The sequence below is a fragment of the Ornithodoros turicata genome, chromosome 10 (assembly GCF_037126465.1).
Source record: "Ornithodoros turicata isolate Travis chromosome 10, ASM3712646v1, whole genome shotgun sequence".
Classification (NCBI taxonomy): Eukaryota; Metazoa; Arthropoda; class Arachnida; order Ixodida; family Argasidae; genus Ornithodoros; species Ornithodoros turicata.
Genome location: NC_088210.1, coordinates 1,588,936 through 1,611,721, shown reverse-complemented (window position 1 = coordinate 1,611,721; position 22,786 = coordinate 1,588,936). Strand labels below are relative to the sequence as shown.

Below are 22,786 nucleotides of genomic sequence, written 5' to 3'. Positions count from 1 at the left end.
CCTAGCAGGTACTTGTTCAACTAATTTCATGTCAAAGTTATTAAGAATCAGCGCTTCTCCCATTCCCAAGGCAGAAGAAGATAGAAAATGGCGGGGATGCTCGGACAACAGCAACCAGCGCCCGACATGCATGGGCATGAAAATCATAAAAAAACGTTAGTTATACAACAAATCAGCCCACTATAATGGCAGTCATGGGGAGCGCAGAACGATACGTCCATTCCATCCGACAGCCAGGCACAGAACTGACTCGTAATGCTTTTTTCTCCTCATAAAGTCACGCATCTGCACTCCCCTAGCGGTTACTTTCTCAACTAGTTTCACGGCAAAATTATTAAGAATCACGCCAGCACTACTCTCGTTCCCATGGCAGAAGAAGATAGAAAATGGCGGGGATGCCTTGTCAACAGCAACTAGCGCCCGACATGCACGGGCAGAAAAATTGCAAACAAAGTGGGGACAAAGTTGGCGAAAGAATTAGTAACACAACAAATCAGCCCATCACAACGGCAGTCACGGGAGCGCAGAACGATACGTCTTTTCCATCCGAGAGCCAGGCGCAGAACTGAATTGTAATGCTTTTTTTTTCTCCTCGATAAAGTCAGGCATCTTGCGGTTGATTTCTGAACTAATTTAATCACAAAATTATTAATTGTTCTAGCATTATTCCTATTCAGGGCAGCACTATCGACATCGTCAAGACAAGAATCTTTCTTGTCAAAAAAGAAAAAACTACAAAGCATCAACAGAGGAAAGCATGCAGGTCGGGGCATGTCAGGAGCCCTGTTACATGAGGAAAAATTGCACGAGCACTGGGCAACAGAGGAAAGCAAACACAGAAAAACACTTGAACAGAGTGAAAAAGACACTCACCATCATCGGACACGTATACTGCATTCCTTCATTGTAAATCTGCTCATCACAAAATACACCATTCACCAGTGACAAACCACACATCTGCACCCCATCAGAGGCAAACGGAACCCCACCGAAGCTACGCTCTTCCAGTAACGGCCAACGCAATTGCTAGGAACAGAATTGCTAGGAACGCATCCACACCCACCAGTGTCCAAGAGAGAGGTGATTGCTTGCGCCCTCTGCAGACCTTTCTTATTGGTCGTGACGTCATCCTATTGTTTCAGGGCTACACTTTTTTTTTTACTAATGTCTAACCCATCTCCTCTGGACAAGGTCCACCTGAAAAAATAGAGTCGCGGTATGATGTCATCATGCACCTGCGTGGCTCAAGGACGCGTACACTCTAGACAGGGGACCTGTTATTTATTGAATCACTATCCCAAGATTATTTCCTTTAGTCTACTATAACGATTGCATAGAAAGCTTTTGCAGAAAAACACCATGCATGAAAGCTGATTGTAGGAATTAAGCATTTCATTCCCAAAGTCTTACTAAATGAGACTTGCAAAAGAACAAAATATCCTAACACGTAACTCCATCAATGGCTACATACAATGAGCTAATCGAGACATGTCCATCCCATCCGAGAGCCAGGGAGATAACTGAATAATGACTCTTTGTTCCTCGACTGGATAAAGCCATACACCTGTCCCCCTTGCGGTTACTCTCTGAACTAAATGAATCGCAAAATTATTAAGAATCATTCTAGCACTACTCCCATTCAGGGCAGCACTATCGTCAAGTTAAGAATGTTCCTCGTGAAAAAGAAAAATAGAACGACATGTAGAAGGAAAGCATGACAGAACAGGCCTGGGCATGTCATCGCATGTTTTTCAGACAAAAAGGGGAAAAAAGCGAAGAGAAACACTTGAACAAAGCAGAGAACCAGCATCAAACTATTTCTAAACACGCACACTCCTCTTATTCAAAAACAGTGCGCATCATAAATCCGTCCAGGACAATCCACATCATTTTTCTATTGCTACACTTTTTTCCAGTAACGGTCAATGCATTGCTACAGACACCCGAAACAGTGCGTGACGTCATCACATCCTGTCTGAAGAGGACAGCGGCAAAGACAAAGACAACTATTTATTGAATCGCAAGATTATTTCCTTTGTCCTACTCTTAATGATATTCATTCTTACATTAAAATTCAACAAAAAAGCACCGTGCATATTAGCGATTTTCACCCCAAAGGCTCATCATGGTCATTAGAATCACAACACCAGCAAACTGCCACTGCTCTTTAAAATAATCAGTGAGACCACTCAACATCATCACCAGTCTTATCTAATACATTACCCTTTCTATGCTCATACATTCGTTGTCTGAGGCTGCACCTGCGAGCAAAAAGGCGCGAAAGCATGGGGGCAAAGTTCCATTCGCGCTCGACGGAGGACTAGTCAGAACGCCGTTACGGGAACATGATTGTATTCCTACTATATAAAAGATTATTGCATTGCAGTTCAGAAAGACTATCACAAAAAATCTGTATCTGCCTTATAATTCTACTTTCTATGGAAGCTATAATTGCCCTGTTACTTGGATCGCTATTAATCAAGCGCTCCAATTTTTCCTCTTCCCATTTCAGCGTTGTCATGCAGTGAAGCAGTCTCACAACCAAAATAATTAATTTACACTGAGGGTGGCGTGCTAGGAATTTCTGTCCTGCGCTCAGATGCAAGCATTTCTGCACAAACACCTATAGCAGCTGACTTCCTCAACACACCATGCTCTAATTACATGTAATAAAGAAAAAGATACAAACCCTCTTCTCCCGAATTCAGCTGTACCATGCGACTTTCTTCTGCGTAAAATTGGTGAAAAAGGGAAAGGGCAACAAAAAATTGTGCTCCTTGTGCTTGAATTGCAATGACTTCAAAAACCGAAGCATACGCTACTAAACTAAGAAAAAGACACTCATTTCTGCTATCACATAATTCTTGCATAACGCTACATGCACAGCCGCATTGCCCTTGCGTAAAGAAAGCACAGGACAAGGGCGCACAAATTCCTTTAAGTGAGCAGGGAAAAGGCTTAAGACCTCAGGAATAATAGCAGAGTCACCGGACATCGTCACACGCTCGTCGCGCGTCGAGCGGTTGGTGTTATCACACCAACAAGATACTGGAGGCCAGTAAAATTGCAAGACTGCTAAACAAGTTCAGACATGCCATGATGGCGTCACAAATCTAGAAAAAAGCACGCACACACAGACAGCAGCTCAGGAATGCACAAGGAGACGTGCTTTATAGGAGTTGCTACAACACATTCAGATACCAGCATTTCTGCACAGATGCCTATAAATGAAAACAGCTTACTCCTTCAACATATTGAGCAAAGTGAATACTGGCACTCAACAACATATAACAAAAAACAAATAAATCCAATTTTTACTGACTCTCCTTTGCCAAACGGCATTCTTCTGCTCTACCTAGATGCTGACTGTTTCCCCTCATCTACATTCTGAGTAAAAGCAGTGAAAGGAGAAAAGAACCGCGAAAAATTACACACATTTGTGCTCCAATAGTTGTAACTGCAAGAAACCGTAGCGCACGCTAATAAACTGAGATAAAGACACCCATTTCTGCCACCAGATAATTCTTGTATAATACCACATACACAGCCGCATTGCCCTTGCGTAAAGAAAGCACAGGACAGGGATACACAAATTTCCTTGCTAGCACAACATGACACCAACAAGATACTAGCGGCGGGTAAAACTGCAACACTGCTAAACAAGCCCCAAAATGCCATGATGTCGTCACAAATCAGGAAAACAAGCACACGCACACAGGACAACGCATCAAACACACAGAGCGCTCAGGAATAATCGTAGCGTTACCTCACATCGCTACCAAGCTGAACGGCTGACACAAGACGATAACAACAAGATATTAGCGAAGGGTAAAAATTGCAGCAAGAAAGACACTACTGAACATGTCTAGACATGCGACATCGAACGCGAAAACACTGGTGATCGGGGAAAAAGCCTAAGCCTACGGCGGAACATCATAGACATACACAAGTTCATTTTTCTATTTCGCGTAAACTAAACGCGGTCTGCTTGGAAAACGACGTACAAATTTCCTTAGGGAGCAGAGAAATATAGGAATTTCGATTCCGTGTTCAGATACCAGCATTTATGCTCAAAAACGAATAACAGCTTGCTTCATCAACATATCGACACCCAAAAAAATGAAACAAACAAACAACCGCACTTCCACTGATAAAACACTATTCAGCTTTTACCAGGAGGCTTTCTTCTGCGTAAAAGTAGAGAAAATAAGAGAAGGGCAGTGAAAAATTACACGCACTTTTGCTCGCATAGCTATAAGAGAAAACATATTATAACGAGGTACACGCTAATAAACTGTGACAAAGACACCCGTTTCTGCTATCAGATAATTACTGCATAATGATAAATACTCAGTTGCATTGTCCCTGCGTGAAGAAAGCACAGAAAAAGGACACACAATTTATCTTAAGCAAGCAGGGAAAGTCACTTCTTCTCGAACAGCTTAATACCATAAAGTCTGAATTTTTGCGAAGAAAATAAAGCTTGAACAGCGCTACGAACGTGACTGACGCATACTAACTAGCAAACAAACGAACACTCCTATTAATTTCTACTGATAAAAGCGTGAACCACAATACAAGAACAAACGACACTGCTTCAGGAAAGCGTATCAAATGCACCGCAACAGGACCGGCGTCGGGCAGTCATAAAATAGCCTGCCCAAAACAAAGACTTCACCAGGTTCGCGAGGCAATTCCATTAAAAACGCTCGCCCTACACTACAGATAACTGTGCAAACGCGACTACCCTTATTTTTTAAAACGACTATTTCACGCAATAGTGCATAAATGTATCACTCGTGTCACACGAAAAGGCAGACACAAAGAACATACTTGTCAAGTGGTGTCCCTGGTTCAGAAAAGCGCGCGCGCACACACAAGCACACACTCACATTTTCACACTCACAAACAGAAAATCTATTTTCACAACCACATAAATCCATATTATTCCTCAGGTCAATTATTATCATCGTCAAAAGACGGCACACACATGTATGCGAATGCAAAAAAAATAGGTCCTCGTTCCGGATGTAATAGGATATCGCCACTCGGCCGGCGTGAACCAAAAAAAGAAAGGAATGCACGTTCGCTAAACATCCACGAAGAAATCGGTGCCGTGCTTCTACGCAGCGATCATTATACAGGAGTGAATTCACTTCGTTTTCCTTTTATTTCCTTGCACCCATATATTTTGCAAGAATACTATAGAGATCCAGCAGAGCAGTGCGCTCCCGTCAACACGCCTTGGGCTGACCCTACACACCCGAGGCCTTTTTTAATAGTAATAATAAAGATTTATTGCGAGGGTACTACAATGTCAGCTCTGCTTCTGTTTAAGTGATAAAACAGTGCGCCTGAACCGCGCCGCACGCGGGCCCGTTCACGCGGGCCCGTTCACGCGGTTTGGACACGCGACGCGCCCGATCCGTTTGCCCGTGCGAGCGCAACGCGGGCGCGTTCTCACGGTTTGGACGCGCAACGCGCGCGATCCGTTACCGTTTCTCCGAGCGGGCGCACTGTTTTATCACTTCGATCACGTCGATATGGTCATGAAGTAAGCTGTTATAGGTTTTTGAGCATAAATGCTGGTATCTGAGCACGGAGTAGAAATTCCTATATTTCTCTGCTCCCTAAGAAAGTTTGTACGTCGTTTTCCAAGCAGACCGCGTTTAGTTTACGCGAAATAGAAAAATCAACTTGTGTATGCTCTATGATGTTCCGCCGAAGGCTTAGGCCTTTTCCCCGACCACCAGTGTTTAAGCCCATTCGATGTCGCATGTCTAGACTTGTTCAGTAGTGTCTTTCTTGCTGTATTTTTTACCCTTCGCTAATATGTTGTTGTTGTCGTCTTGTGTTAGCCGTTGAGCTTCATAGCGATGTGCGGTAACGCTACCATTATTCCTGAGCGCTCCGTGTGTTTAATGCGTTGTCCTGTGTGCGTGCGTGCGTGTGCTTTTTTCCTGATTTGTGACGACATCATGGCATATTGGGGCTTGTTTAGTTTTACCCGCCGCTAGTATCATCGTGGTGTCATGTTGTGCTAGCCGTCGAGTTTTGTTGCGACAAGCGGTGATTCTCCGATTATTCCTGAGCGGTTCGACTTAAGCCTTTTCCTTGCTCACATAAGGAAATTTGTGTATCCCTGTCCTGTGCTTTCTTTACGCAAGGGCAATGCGCCTGTGTATGTGGCATTATGCAAGAATTATCTGGTGGCAGAAATGGGTGTCTTTTTCTCAGTTTATTAGCCTGCGCTACGGTTTCTTGCAGTTACAGCTATTGGAGCACAAATGCGTGTATTTTTTGCGGTTCTTTTCTCCTTTCACTGCTTTTACTCAGAATGTAGATGAGGGGAAACAGTCAGCATCCAAGTGGAGCAGAACAATGCCGCATGGTAAAGGAGAGTTAATAAAATTTGAATTTGTTTGTTTTTTGTTATATGTTGTTGAGTGTCAGTATTCACTTTGCTCGATATGTTGATGGAGTAAGCTGTTTGCTTACATAGGTATTTGTGCAGAAATGCTGGTATCTGATTGTGATAGACATTCCCAAAAAGCACGTCTCCTTGTGCATTCCTGAGCTGTTGTCTGTGTGTGCGTGTTTTTTCTAGATTTGTGACGTCATCATGGCATGTCTGAACTTGTTTAGCAGTCTTGCAACTTTACCGCCTCTAGTATCTTGTTGGTGTGATAACACCAACCGCTCAACGCCCGTGACGCGCGATGGGCGCGTGACCCCGACGCCCGATGTAATGCGACCGCTCCAATGCCAAAATTATGTAAGCGTCCCAAGTCTGATGCGCTGCAGCACTGCGTGGCAGATAAATGCATTAAAAGGCACGATAATTTTCTTTCTCAGGTTGTAGCGTTCATGTAATGTTCATGATATTCCTCTCGTGCAACAGATAATATTAACGACATGCTTCGATTGTTGCTATTTTAAGCGTACAGCTGTCGACGTTCTTCTCTGCTAGACGCAATTTCCTGCAATGACTTCATGATGCTCACGATAGATGAACACTTGATTACGCGTTAATGCCTGCGTTTTGGTAGTACAGCTGCAGAGGACGATTGCTGTTTCAGGTCGTAGTTAACGATCACAGATTTGCTCGTAATTTCCCCTGTATATTTGCAGTTCCACCTTACACCATGATATGTTCCAAGTTCAAGTTTGGATTCTTCGTTGGCACATATGGAGGGAATCAGGTCGTGTTCTCTTCCGTGCCGTGGGAACTTATGATCGTGGAGATCGACCCCCGCGATTATACTTTGGAACACGCGTAAGTATGTATTAAGTTACATTCCCACATGACGACAATCACTGCTGGCAGAACGACCGGCGCGCCGCCTCACGTCGCACCAGGTCATACGCGAATAAACAGCGGTAAAGCTGAAGTTATGTGCAGGAATCCTGGGCTTCCGTTTGCTGTGCAAGAACGCGAAAAATGCAAATATGACTTAGGTCACAGAACAACAGGAATTTGTCATTTTTAAACGGAAATTGGTAAACGGTATTATTGGTAAAGACGTGAATACTGTTCCAGCTTGTAAACGAGAACACACACACACAGTTTCTTGTAGATCGTAAACCTCAAAAGAGAATAATTGCATATTCTCCAAATATGCCCAAGGACCTGCAAAAGCGAAACAAAACATACTTTTCCGAGAGGTCCTCAATCAACTAACTTGAGTGCTTCATGTGTGCAACTAACTTGCGTACTGTGTAAACAAACTAATTGTGCAACCATCTCGATACGCATACGCTTTATGTTCGATTTTTTTTTATGTCTGCTAACCTAAAGAGACGATTCAGTAACAGGGAAAATAATTATGTTTTACCATTGCCAAACATCTCGAAGCGAAGTCAAAAACACCTATTGAACTTTAACAATGTTCCACTGCAGATAAGCTGTGTTTCGACACAAATTATACGAACGGCGTGACCGCATGCGACAAGTTGACTCTCCTAGATGTCGTCACTGCAGTGATACGGAATATCTCGAGCACATCCTTCTCGATTGCCCGAAACCCTTCAGACCACAGCTTTCAGTGTCTCTAATGGGCTCTCGCCTCTCACTATGTCAAAATTGCTTCGTCCATAGCCAAATCCAGCCCACCAACGCCCTGAAAAATCACCTATAAAGTTTTTGGACACCGAGGGACATCGTTCCTTGCTGTGAGGTGACCCGTTATTATATTTTACCACGTTACGGCTAGTATGGCTCCTGGCCATGAAACTCATCATCATTCCAGTAAAGTTGTTGTTACGGGAAGGCCACAATTTTTCTGCTTCAGGGAGATGGAGCGTCACTTCCGATCGAAAGCAAGTGGCTATATGAAGCCTCGAGTTATGTAATCTGACCAGATAGGAGCCGCATTTCATTGAAAGACTTGTACGTACTATATAACGCTTCAACGTTGTCAACGCGTCAGCCTCTTACCATCGTTGCCAATATCGAGAGCTGTGACAGGGAGGGGCTATTACGCCTGCGTGGTGGCATGTATACAGGGTGTACAAAATTAAGCTTTCACGAGCGCTACGCAAACACAGCGATGACAGGAAACCGGATGATAACGTTACGTTTTACGTTACTTGTGTAAGAAACCGGTGCTGCTAATTATGTAGCACCTGTTTCTTACTCAAGGAACAGGAAAATAGTACCAGTTTTCTTTTGTTCGACTATTTATAAAAGTGCAAGTGAAAGCTTAATTTTAAACACACTGTGTATGTTTGGTTATGGGACCCGTCTTCTCTTCTGCTACAGTACGCCAATAACACTTGCATTCCTCGACGTCCCTGCTGGGTCATTTCACACAGATTCAGGCAGGTTGGTCCGGACTATTGGATTATTTTTCTTCTAATATATATTGAAGCCTATTGCCTATGAAGTACATTGGCGGTGAAAATAGCTGAATGTTCTTTATAATTGTTTTTGTTAAATATAAACTTGAAGAATTGCGATTTCGAGCATTGCGCTTCCTTACAGCTTTCAGGCCTCGTGTCTTCGTAGCCGTTAACGTTAGGTCGTTGATTTCTATTGTTTTATTTTTTTTTTCATTCTTATTATCTATGTGCTGGTGCACGACTATCTTTGGGGTTCTAGGTTTTGCAGGTGTCTAGATTTAGAAAAATCGCTTCATTTGCAAAAAAAATCACGCTTTTTCGTCCCTTAACCGCTTTTTCCAAAATCGATTAAACTTAAGGCTATTGACATCGTTCTATTCGCCTTTAGGCGCTGTTGCCATTCATGTAAAACGTGTTGCTGGGAGGCTTCGCACAGAGTTCCTAGCTTGTGTTAGCGAGGGGTGATGAGGCAAAAACGTGCAACTTCGGTAGCGTGTTTTCCATATTTTCCAAGTCGCTACCTGGGCTCACTTGCATAAAAGTTGAATATGAGTTTCAGACTCATTCTCAATAGCCTTGGCTGTGCTGCCTGCGCGAGCGCCGAGCGCACGCTCAATGCACTGTCAGGGCTATTGAGGTTGAGTATGCCACTCATACTCAACATTTATGCGAACCGGACATGGTTCATACTCTAGACGCATGTGGTTCATAGCACACTCATATAGCGCACTGAAAAAGAAAAAAAAAAGTCACTTCTGAAGTGGCCGAAGTTCATTTTGGGGGCTTTGCGCACCCCAGCTGTGGCTGGTTGTGACCCTGGTAGCGTGGGCGGACGGCAGGCTTTCGCTCGTTCGTGGCTTGATGATACATTTGAGATTGTCAAATTCTGATATGCAAGGTGTATTACAAGACAAAGTTAAGTTATTAATGCAACTACCCTATGAAGGTCGGCATGACAACACAAATTTAAAGGTCATAGGGGGATGGGGCATGTTGAAACATTTTTGAAAAAACCGCCCTAGTTCGAAACGTACTCGGGGTTGTAGGGCCTTCACTGCACTAGCTGCTCTGTTTATCCCTCTGGATGATGTGGAATAAAAGTCACGCAAATATTTCATAAAATATGACCAAAAACGTTTAATATGCAACGGGTGGAAAAGTGTTCAATATGCCCCAACCTTGAGGCACGTAGCAACAGGCTGCGGGTATGTTCCAATAATCCTGTATTAGGCAGGAATCAGGGGTTTGCCTTGCAGTCATGACAAACGTATAATGGGTCTTCGTTACTACAATTCAAATGTGTCTAGCCCTTGCAATCTTTGCACTGAACCAATCCCTGGTCCAGTTCATACTTCTCATGTCACCCAACAGCAGACAGAAGTATTCCAGGACGTTATCCGCAACAGTACTTGGGCGCCGTTTATTCCTATAGGCTTTGCTCTGCTCAATGTTTCCTGTGTCTTGCTTTTCTCTGTGTTGTACATACCACCTTTACGTTTCCAAGTGAAGCACTTGCTGTAATTTGCCTCATAGCGGCATGCACCGCTAAAAGCATTTTTGGCGCCTAGGGAGACTCCATATGTTAGCAGAGTTTGGGAAGTTAAGATTGCGAAAGAAGGACCAACACGTACGTCCCAACGTTCGTGCTTCTTGTGCCAGCATTGTCGAGAACCCAGACGATACGTGCAGTCAGAGAAAATTAGCTTTTGAGGCCAGGAGCCACTCTATGTTCCCACAGGGGCGATCCGCTCTACGCAGCACCGTGACGCTGTTCTGAATGGAGCAGAAGTGTGGAACGATGTTACCGTCGAAAAGTGGGACCAGAAAAATTCACTGCTTCAGTGGGCCTCGTATCTGAATCTGACCCAATTTCCCCTTCAGTGCTTCACACACCCATGAACAGAAAAAGAGGGGGAAGTCTAACAGTGGAACCCAGGTAAAAATCTAGAGTGGGACCAGTCCAAAGTGGTTTTTGAGACAGGTCTCATGCTGGTCCCCACTCCCAGGTGGTCCCAGTAGGGAACCACTCTGGGATGGGGACTGGTTGGGATCTGGAACCAGTCAGGAAGTGGGACCACTTGACAGATGGGATTTCAGTGGGACCCCTCTAGCCCCGATCCCAAATCAGGCAAAAATCGGGAGTGGGACCATAGTGACTGGGAAGTGACTGGGAAGTAGTGAGTGGGACCAGTTGAAAGTGGAACCAGCTTCACGATGGTCCCACTTGAAGTGGAACCAGTGGAATTGATCCAGTAGTCCCCTCTGCTAAGTGGCCCGGGATCCGGCCACTTAGCAGCTGGGACCACTGAATGCATGAACGAAAATAATCCGTAGAAATGCACATATTACTCAAGTAAATACCGTTTATTCTGCTAAAAGCATACACTGAGCAGAAAGAAATAATCAATACATCTCTACATGTACATACTACGTAGTATAAGTCTGATCACTCACTGTGTCTAGACAAATCATATGCCTGACTGTGCGATGCACTCACGGACAGCAGGAAGCTTTCGTTCGTTGGCCACCTCACATCTTGTATTTTCTCAGAGAAGATGACACATGACACTCCTGTTTTCCATGCAGGTCGCGACATACACCCCCTTCCTACCGTACGTTCGGAATCTTCTTATCCTGTTTCTCTTCAAGTTCCTCCTAAGTTTCTAAAATGAAACATTTAATTATTAGTAATCAAAACATCACGGTCATCACTCATACCTGCAAACATTCGCGACGTGCAGTCCGATTGGCGTTTCACAGTGCGTTCTTGCCCCTACGCCGTTTACGTCTTCTTGGCGTCAAAACTCTTCCGGGAAGTCGACAATGTGTTGCCCAGAAACCACTATCATCGCATTCTCTTACAAAGCGCACTAAAACACACCCAAATACTGCACAGGAGGGAGAAACACCATCCTTGCGACGGCAACGGAAGACAAAACGAACTTGCCGCGACGCGTCCAAGTTCGAACCGCCACCTGCCAGTCTCACCTCTCGCCCTCTCCTCTCCGCCGTGGCGTCTTCACATTGCATCAGCCTCTGCAATTACCTTTTCTTCTTTTTTCGTTGTCTTTCTTCTAGTTATTTAGTTTAATTTTTGTTGTTGAGATGTATTTTTGACATTTCTCTGGTACTTAATTTGTTATGATATTCATGCACCTTCAGATGAGAATGTGTGCACGAATTGGAGTTACAGGGATATAGTATATATTTGATCGCAGACGCGCGCACCTGGATTAACAGCAATAAAAAGAGGTCATGCATGTGTTAAATTACATCAGAGTAATAGATCAAACAAAACCAGAAGGATATATGGCAAGTGTGGACAAGATGAAATCTCAAAGGGGGAAGCTGGGAAGCTGCCCCACTTGGAGTCTCAAGTGACCATTCTGTGAACAAAATGGTACCTGTGAGGCTCCAGTTGGAACTTCTGCAACCATCTGAGACCTGAGTGGTACCACTGATGTCAGCAAAGTGGAACCAGCCACCCCACTTGGGAATCCAGCTGGGACCATCCACATTCAACTGGAATCATTCCTGGACCATCAAACATCCAATGGAACCAGTCCACATTCAACTGGAACCATTCTGGGACCAGTCCAGATTTTCGCCTGGGAAGGCTACTTTCCTCCGTTCACTGGTGGATGTTTTCCACGTGAACGATTCACGCCATGTCATAGCTGTTCATCTTCCTTTTCCACACGTGTGAGGGCTGTTTTCCAGAAATGGGCTGAAGGTGTTTCCATTCTTTTTAATTTTATTTTGTTGTTGTTGTTGTACAAAAGCTTGCAATGGTCTGCACCGGCAGATGGGGCATCTGGTTATTCGACAGCTGAGGTGAAAGACAGGAAACAAGGTCAGAGTCCTTGCCACTCATAAGGCCTACAGCGACTGTACTCATGAGGGCTTTGAAGTGTGTGCGTCTGCTACGACGCTACTCACCAGTGGGGGCTTGAGGGGCATGAGACATTTATTTCGTGTGGCAGTAAACGATTCTTGCAACTTTGTTTAATTGTATCTAACTTCTGTAGGAGCACACTGAAACAATGTAATTTGAATGATTGTTTACTGTTCAGGTGCCAGTGGTACAACTACTAACACATTGCGGTTTAAAGGTTCATTGCACACCCATTAAGGAATTTTGTGTAACTGCTGCCAGAAGCCAAGCAGAACAGTGTAATTTGAATTACTCTTTACCGCTCTGGTGTCTGTGGTATGACTACTAGCATATTCCTGCTACTTTTCTACAGAACCTTCCACAATAGCTTCCTCTACTCCTCTATACTGCTGCCCCCTAGCCATATATCTCACCGTGTGGATCATGCGTTTAAGGTTAGAGAATGCCGATGTAATACTCAGCGTTTTTCCGAGTCTTGTGTTCCGCGAACTTCACGTTGGTGGAACGATCTTCCTCATGACATTGCTACAATAAGTCATCATTTGACTTTTCAGCAAGCTATCCACGATTCACTCTGCTCGCCCTAGTTAATCCTCTTCTTAATCAACGTTTCATCTATAACTTTCGGTGCTTTCCTGTTTGTGCCTTGTGACCTTGTACATATATTCTTGCCCATTGTATCCTATGGGACGTATAACGTACCTAAATTACCTAAATGCCTAAATGCCACTAGATTTCGAAAACACAGAAACGGACCTCTTTAAAATGACAAGGTATAAGATTTTAAAATTCAATGAGATTGTAGGAGAGTTGGCCAAAGAATGTTAAACACGCTACGATGGACACTTTGAAATGGACCTATGCACTTGTAATCGGTGACACCAAAGTGATAAAGACAAGATCTAGCATTTTAAAATTCACTGAGATTTGAGCACAGGTGGCTGCAAAATTTTGGAAACACAGTGGCGCACCCCTTTAAAGAGGACCAATGCAGTCGTAATCAGTGGTGTCAAAGTTATGATGACAAGACATAACATTTTGAGTTTCTGCACAGCGAGGCTACCACTCTATTCCCTGGTGCACCAGTGGAATGAGCCAGCGCTGTGGGTTAGTGAGAACTCGCAGAACGCTGGATCCCTAATCAAATACCAAAAGTGATTTTCGTAGCTGGATCCATGTGTTCTTATGCAAATGCACGTTCAGGACCACCACAAGAATTCTGTATAATCGTGAGAGAAAATAAATGCCTATCGCCTTTCGCATCATGCAAATCTCTCTGCCAATACAATAGGAGATTAGGAACCCACAGATCCTGCGTATAAAAACAATCATGGGTTAATCAGCAGATAAAGATGATGTCAACGATGTCTATGAAGTGCTGCCTGTGCTTGCTGAGGAGGTAAGTGCATTTTGGCATTTAAATCGTTTTTGATTAATGCCTCTTCATCCTTATTTCTTAAATTCCGACATGGGGTGAAATTGGGTGGATGGATTTGATGTCCACACATGAGGTCCCATTAGGTGCGATCAGATTCAAAATTTGGGGGAGCTTCGGCTGCTTCTGAAGCAGGATACGTTACGAAGTAGGTTGAAGCATATTTGCAAAGAATTCACTCCCCTTCCCAATCTTGAATACAAAATTCAAGATTGGGAAGGGAAGTGAATTCTTTGCAAATGTGAATTCTGATTAGACTTGGTGGGGAATTGTGAAGCATCCCCCACTGCAGTTCAAATTGGGAAGGGGAAAGCAAATTCATAGCCAGTATGAATTCTGATTAGATTAAATAGGGAATATTTTAATCTGGCTTTATTCAAAATTGAACTGCTTGGTTTTTCATAAAATTATTTCAAAATTGTTTTCATCAGGAGGAACAGAGGCAGTAGGCAATTCTGTGGAAGCTACACAATGAAAACGCTTCTTTGTGCTGCCTCAGTCCTTCCTCAGCACTTTCTGGGCAAATTTAAGCTGTTTCTGGGGTAGAACTATTTCACATTGGGGTTAAATTCAACCATTCTTTCATTTTTTGTCTGGTTGTAACCGACAACATAAGCGTCATCGGAACAACATCGAGTAAGAAAGGACATAGGGGAAGCAATGCGGAGGAGGAGTTCGGCGACGACTATAGAAGGTGCCCTGGTCCTGCGTAGATTGATCGAAAGCCCACGAGATGTATCCATCTTTATGGAGAAAAATGTAAGTAGTCCATCTCTGCTCTGTGTGTGTGTGTTCACGCAGGGACTCCTCCAACCATTGAGCAACTTCTCCAATAGCCCGACTAGCTCTCTGTATGACAGTACGACGCTTCTTTGTGTAGCATCGGACAAAAGAGCGCATGAACGAATTTGTGCATCGAGTGACCGTGGAACAAAGTGTAGGCATCTATCTACCAACTCATGAGACATTTTTGTATGTATAATAAAAATGTTTTCATAAAAAACACAGTCTCATTGTAGTTATTTGAACTGTTTAACGTGTTGCGTTTTGATAACAAAACAGTGTTTCAAAAAATTAGTGACAAAGTTCGTGACATAGTCTGCATGCAAATGTTGCTGCTTCTGCATCGCATACTTAATATGAGCCACGGCTCGAGTAGGGAGGTCCACGAAGTGTGCAGAGACGTAATTGAATTTGGCATTGGACGAGCTCACAAATTCACGCATCTGTCCCAGGGGTGCACCTGGAACTGTGATGGAAACGTTCTTGTAACAGGCGTTGCTTCGACGCACCATCTCCTACGGAGGCTCCGGAGATATCTCTCCTATATTGCCAAAGCCCACCATGTCTATGATGTAGCGAAAAGCAGTGACAATGAGTTCGTTATGGAGAGTCTCCTTGTTGAAACATTCATTCTCCACTGCCCAAGAAGCATGGATATAGGGAGCAAGTTTGTAAAGCGCAGCAGCTAAACATTTTCACGTATTGGTCATGTGAACGAAGTGCCCGCTGCCTTTATAGGGCATTTCCAAATCAACACGCGTAAAGAAAGAAGAGCAAAACTAAAATGGAGAAGTAACCCTATTGTTGCTAGGACAGCACACAGAGAAAAAGAAATGGCAAAAGGGCAAGGGTGCAGGCCAGCTGGTACATGCTGAAAAAATTTGGAACCCGAGAAAGGGACAGAGGACTGACGACACGACACGTTCTCGAACACAGCAAACCCTTTAATAACAGCAACACCTACGTACCCAACAACTTCCGAATTGGTGGCAAGGGAGCAACCGACGCCACACTTACACAATTTCCCCTCGTGACAATCTCTTTGTACTCTTTTAGCAGTCTGGCCACAGGGTCCCGAACAGAATCTAGGACACTTGTCTCGTCGAAGGCCGGGGAACAATTATTACAAAGCCTAAGATGGGCGACAAGTTCGGAATTCCCAGACGACGACTCCGCATTTCTCTTGTGTTCGCTGAGCCGAGTGTTTAGACACCGTCCAGTCTGACCTACATAGCAAAACCCACAACCTAGCGGTATACAATACACCACATTTTTTGCACAGGTGACGAAAGCATTTTTGTGAGCAATACCACAGCAAGAGTTCTGTGAGAGGAAAGGGGCAAGTTTTGAGAGACGACGAGAAAACAACCTGAATGTTAAATCTACGTGCGGCAGCCAAAATGTTGTGTGATACGGAATGATAGTACGGGATACAAACACGCGGCAATTTTTCTTTCTGAGAACCAGGTGGCCGAGCGAAACCATTAGCAAAATCTAACAACTTGCGATATAGGCAATAGCCGTAACCAGCTTTCTGCAACCGGCTCACTTGGCAACCAATACTTTCAAAACCAAAGTGACAGCAGAACTTTTTGACAGCAGAGAAAGAAGACAGTGAAACCACAGCGGGAGCGCCTGGGAGGAGATGACCACTGAATGACAGTCATATGCATGTGTAGCGCCCGTAGGGCAGCGCTTGCGTCACTCTCCGCTTGCTCTCGTGGAGTGAGGATGTGTGGTCGGTTGCTCTGCGATGGCCACGCCACATTGGGGCTTGGCTGTCGGATGGATGCTCAAACGAAAGGTGAGTGATTTGCTGTGGTGTTTTTCCCAAAGTTTTCACATTTTTTACTGCTTGTGTTAAGCCTTTTGTCTGTGCTGTCGGATGTTTGGAAAGTGTCGTAGCGGTTAGGCCTGATCCCTGCATGACCCCCCGTGTTTTGTATGTGGTCTAGCATGTTTAGACTTGTTTAGCACTGTCTTTCTGGTTGCAATTTTACCCACCACTAGTATGTTGTTGTTCTCTTTCTTGCATAGAGCTATGTTGGTAGTGCCATCTGGTGTGATGTCTTGCAAATAGGTGGCCGTGCGTTATCAATCTCTGCAACAATCGGCCGTCATGGCTGCTGCGGCTGCTGGTCACTCAGGAGCGATTTCCTTGATGTGGCATCGTTGATTTTCGAATAAATTGTTTCTCGCCACTCTGTTTCTATCTTTTTCTTTTCTTTGTTATGACCACTGGTTTCTGGCAACGGACAGGGTGGTATGGACACGAGTTAGATGCTCTCCAATTAGTGTGGTAAATCCCGTGATGGCCCCAATTACCGTGCGGGGCCTAATTAGATCTGATTGCCAATTTAATGGTGTCCATCTACCCTGTGTGTTGCCGGCAGCCAGTGGTCAACGCTTACTACTCCCCGGCAACTCGTCCATGTTGCCATGTTAATACATGCTAGTACTGGCATGGTTAAATTAAAATTCGTTCGTTCGTTCCTCCGTTCGTTCGTCATTCGTTTGTGGTGCCATATATAACGCAATTTAGTTATTCCAGACCAGCTCCCGTGGCACAGTACTTAGGGTGGCCGCTTTCCACACCGAGTCTGGGAGGTGACACCGGTTCAAATCCTGCCACCTGCTGTGCTGTCTGAGGATTTCCCTGGGTTTTCCGAGGACATTCCAGACGAATGTCGGTCCAGTTCCCCCTGAAGTCGGTCCAGGACGCATACTAACCCCTCTGTCCCCCACTCCTTCGTGCTGTCCTCTCTCCATCTGTCCACGTCTGTACGCCGCTCATAGCCACAGTTGCTCAGGCATCTATACGCAGGGGTAAATTATTGTTGCGGAGCCAAAGACGATGACGGCTGCGCAAACGGGCACGGGACCCGAGACAGGAAACTGTGGGCACGGGACTACGAACAGTGGAGCTGTGGAACTAGGGCTGCAAGGACTATACTGTACTCGGACCTATTGTAGCCTGTAACATTTGGTGTCAGAAGTGGGATACTTCGGGACACCCCAAGTATGCCCCCTCGCCGACGAAAGCAATCACCACCACCGGCGCCCCTTGACCAGCGATCTGAAGTTACGGGGCTCGTCACGCAGGAGCAGCTGCAGACTCTCCTTCATGAGAACATGCGCGGAATGATGGAGCAAATGCGAGCCGAATTTGCTTCGATGATGCGTCCACCGCAGGACCGGCCACAAGAGCAGCCACACGGGGATGGTGATACGCGGGCCCCTACGTCGATGGAGCATGGGGCGGAGAGCACGGACGCCATAAGACCGTTCAGCGTGCCACGTGGACCTGCCGGCGCCTCTACCGGTGGGACCGCAAAACCAGACAAGTTTAACGGGGAAACGCCCTGGAGCGACTATCTAGCTCAATTCGAAGTCGTGGCGGACGCTAATGGCTGGACTAGCGAGCAGCGGGCAAGCCACCTCGTCTCTTCCTTACGAGGCACCGCGCTCTCTGTCCTTCAAGCGCTGTCTGCATCCGAGCGGCGTAGCTACTCACACTTGATCGCAACCCTCGAGCATCGTTCCGGGGACCGTCATCAGCGGGCCCTCTACCACGCCCAACTCAGGAGCCGCGTCCAGCTGCCAAAGGAATCTCTGAGCGAGTTGGCGTATGATATTGAGCGTAAAGTGCGAATAGTGTTTGCTGACTGCGCCCAAGATGTCGTCGACACCGTCGCCGTGGGATACTTCGTCGACGCTATAGCCGACCCCGACGTTCAGCAGGGCGTTCGACTAGCGGGCCCGACCGGGCTGCGGACTGCACTAACCCGTGCGCTGGAAGTGGACGCGGCCAAGAAAGCAGCCAGAACGACCCAGGCCTTAGCTCGAAGTGTGCTGGACGGAGTGGAAGAACACAGTACTACCTCACCGACACTGTGGTATGACATACGGGCTGCGCAGCCACCCACGTGCTGGAACTGCGGAGGCCGAGGGCACCTGCGACGCGTCTGTCCCACTCCACCAATGCGTGACCCACAACGAACTGGCTTCAGGCGCGGACGCGGGCGGCGTGGTGTAACCGGGGGGTCGGGAAACTAAGATCAGCTGGGCGTACCGGGCGTCGCCCAGCTCTCAAGATTATTCAGAAAGCGCCCTCGACTGCTGGTTTCTATGTGGATGGACAAGTGAATGGACAGTACTGTAGGATGTTAGTTGACACGGTGCGACGATAAGCCTCATCAACTCGTCTTTCCTGGCTAGTCTCCCGAAAGGACACCAGGCGCTGCACTCGTCACCTCAGGAAAATCTACGCACGGTTGCTGGGGACACCGTACCAGTGGAAGGGGTCGCCACGGTTTGCTTGTCCATTGCGGGGCATGAATTTCGGCGTGCCATTCTAGTAGCCAACATCACGGATCATTGTATATTGGGCTACGATTTCATGAAGGAGTACAACTGCGTGCTGAACCTCCGAGATGGCACCCTCCTCCTCGGTGACCGGCAACTGATCCTCCGCTCGTGTAGGGACCCTGACGCGGACCCCTCCTACGTCGTGTGCCGCCGCACCGTCACGGTGCCGCCCTATCGGGACGGATGTCGTCAGGGCAAGCCCCGAAAGTCTGTGTCGTCGAGCCTTGTGCGGAAGGTCCCCCGAGCGCTGGGCTGATGGTCGCCCGCGGTCTCGTCCATCATGGTGAAGGAGCAGTACCAGTTCGCGTTCTTAACGCAACTCCCTCACCAATTGTGCTTCAGCGTGGACAGCGTCTGGGGCAGTGTTCCCAAGTTGTAGAGATACAGTTCACAGAAGAGGGGGCCGGGGGTGATGCGCCTCCTCCTGCTGCCATGGAGCTCAATACAAGTTTACTGCACTACATCGATGAGCTGATCGAGGGTTCCCAACCGTCGCTGGCGCAGGACCAGGCGGAGAAGGCACGTGCACTCTTCCAGGAATTCCGCGACGTCTTCTCGTTCTCAGCGGCAGACCTCGGCAGAACAACGGCAACACTGCACCACATAGACACCGGGACAGCTTTCCCTATAAAGCAGGCTCCCAGACGACTTCCGCTGGCAAGTTTCAAGGAGGTCGACAAACTCATCAGCGACATGAGGGATCAAGATGTCATCGAGCCATCGTCCAGCCCGTGGGCCTCCCCTATAGTGCTCGTTAAAAAGAAGGACGGTTCCACACGGTTTTGCGTGGACTACAGGCGCTTGAACAACGTTACCAAGAAGGACTCGTACCCTCTGCCGCGCATCGACGACACCCTGCATGCGCTTGCCAGAGCCGCATGGTTTTCTACATTAGACCTGCGCAGCGGGTACTGGCAGGTGGAGGTTGCTTCCGAGGACAAGGAAAAGACTGCGTTCACCACCGGCCGCGGGCTTTGGCAGTTTAAATTGATGCCATTCGGCTTATGTAATGCGCCAGCTACCTTCCAGCGACTTATGGAAACTGTCGTGTCCGGGCTTGTGTTGGACAAGGGACAGAATTTCAAATGGACACCACCGTGCGAACAGGCGTTCCTCCAGCTGAAGTCCTCCCTGTCGTCGCCGCCTGCCCTTGCATTTCCCCTTCCAGATACTCCGTTTGTCCTCGACACTGATGCAAGCCTGACCGGCATAGGGGCTGTTCTATCGCAAGTGCAAGACGCTGAAGAGAGGATAATTGCATGCTTTAGCAGGGCGCTCCGTAAGCCTGAGATAAACTATTGTGTTACACGGAGGGAGCTGCTAGCACTCGTCAAGGCGGTACAGTATTTCCACCATTACCTATACGGGCGTCACTTCACTCTCAGGACAGATCATGCAGCGTTACAGTGGCTTCTCTCCTTTCGCAATCCGGAGGGACAGGTGGCGCGCTGGCTGCAGACACTGCAAGAGTACGACTTCACTGCGAAACACCGTCGAGGTCGGGATCACACGAATACCGACGCCATGTCAAGGTTGCCCTGTGTCGACGAGAAAGATGGGAAATGCACTCAGCACGCACCTGCTGAGCGAGCGGCCTGCGCAGTGGGAGTCGACATCGAAGCCAACCGCGAGACCATGAGGGCGGCGCAGGAAGCCGACGAAAACATCGGCCCTGTCATCGCTTGGAAGCGCGATGGAGCGCGGCCACCGTGGGAGGAAGAGTCCCGTCAGTCTGAGCAGCTGAAGAGCTACTGGTCGCTGTGGGAATCGCTCGAACTGCACGGCGGCCTCCTTTTCCGCAGGTGGGAGTCCGCAGATGGGCGAACTGCCGAGCGTCAACTCATAGTGCCAGCAGCACTTAGAAAGGACGTTCTGAAGATGATTCACAGCAGCGCTGCGGGGAGCCGCTTCGGCGTGAACAAGACACTGGCAAAAGTCCGAGCGCGGTACTACTGAGTACAAGCGGGACGTCGAAGAGTGGTGCTGGTTCTGTGACCTGTGTGCTTCGCGAAAGGGGCCACGCACACGTACAAGGGGTATGCTCCAGGAGTGTGCCGCTGGAGTACCGTTCGAAAGAGTGGCCCTTGACATCCTAGGACCACTGCCTGTGACGACGCGCGGGAACAAGTACATCCTGGTCATCATGGATTACTTCACGAAGTGGCCCGAGGCATATTGTCTTCCGAATCAAGAAGCTGTCATGGTGGCGGAAACGCTAGTGAATGAGTGGGTTTCACGCTTCGGAGCCCCGCTGCAGCTGCATTCAGACCAAGGCAGGAACTTCGAGTCGCAGGTGTTTCAAGGCATGTGTCGTTGCCTTGGCATAACGAAGACGCGCACGACACCGCTCCATCCCCAGTCGGACGGCATGGTCGAGCGGTTCAATCGCACGATACTTCAACACCTGAGCCTGTTTGTGGCCGATAATCACAGGAACTGGGACGCCCTCATTCCCCTCTTCCTCCTGTCCTACCGAACAGCAGTCCACGAGGCTATCCAGGAGACACCAGCGATGCTGCTCACCGGTCGAGAGTTACGTCTTCCGAGTGACCTCGTGTTTTGTCCGACGCCTAACTCAGAAGCTGCCTCCAGCACCAGCACGTGTACTTCGCACTACTTCGTGCACTTCGTACGCTACGGTCACGGTGGGACATCGTCCACAAGTTCGCTAGGGATCGCATGCGGCAGGCGTTTACGCGCATGAAGACCCGGTATGACCTTCGTGCGAACGGTGGTGGGTTCTCGGAGGGACAGCTAGTATGGCTGTACAACCCAATGCGTAGACGCTGACTTTCGCCGAAGTTTCAGCGGCCGTGGCAAGGACCGTTCACTGTTCCCTGCTGGAAATACTCGGCATGATCTCATTGACTTCTCCCTGCAATTTTAATGAGATTCAATGAGAAATCAGACTGCGAATTCGTTCAACGTGTAAAAGCCGACTATTTCTCATTGACTGAAGTCGAAGTTAAGCAGGGAAGCTGCCTTCGCGAAACCGGGCTCTGCCGTGTTGTGTGGCGAAGACCACGTCACGAAGCAAGGAACCAATTGAACGAAATGGTTTAATGGTCGTCAGTGAGAAACTCTGACTTCCAATTGATTTATTGAGATCCAACATGTTGTGCATTACAGTCTGCACCAATAGAAGGAATGGGGAATTGGGCTAATGTGTACCCAGGCAGCACAGCGCGACGACCCAACGTCGGTGCGCCGGCGGCGACCGACCCGACCGGGTCGGCTCCCGACCATGGTCCTGCATACGGTTTGCAACACGGGGATGTTAATGGTCCGTTATCGGCAGCCTGTATCGTACCCCAACGATTTCCCGAGGTGCAGCCAATGCACACTTGCGGGTACCTCCTACCCCCCAAACAAGAGTAAATTTGCGCGATTTTTAAAAACAAAATCAATATGACATTGTAGAAAACTCTTTATTGCATCATAGTCACAAAATACATGGGTTCTTT

The 22,786-nt window shown here is 47.2% G+C and overlaps 1 protein-coding gene across 4 annotated transcripts in view; it reads left to right on the top strand.

The window, feature by feature from the left end:
* Positions 1 to 22,786, top strand: part of LOC135371150 (uncharacterized) — a 279,646-nt gene that overhangs the window by 234,920 nt on the left and 21,940 nt on the right. For 3 of the 4 annotated variants that reach the window (XM_064605190.1, XM_064605189.1, XM_064605191.1), the window contains one exon: positions 7,132 to 7,276. The exons of the other annotated variant lie outside the window; for it this stretch is intronic. In XM_064605190.1, the coding sequence (XP_064461260.1) occupies positions 7,132 to 7,276 (145 nt within the window). The remainder of the gene's footprint in view (positions 1 to 7,131; positions 7,277 to 22,786) is intronic. 4 annotated transcript variants of the gene reach the window in all.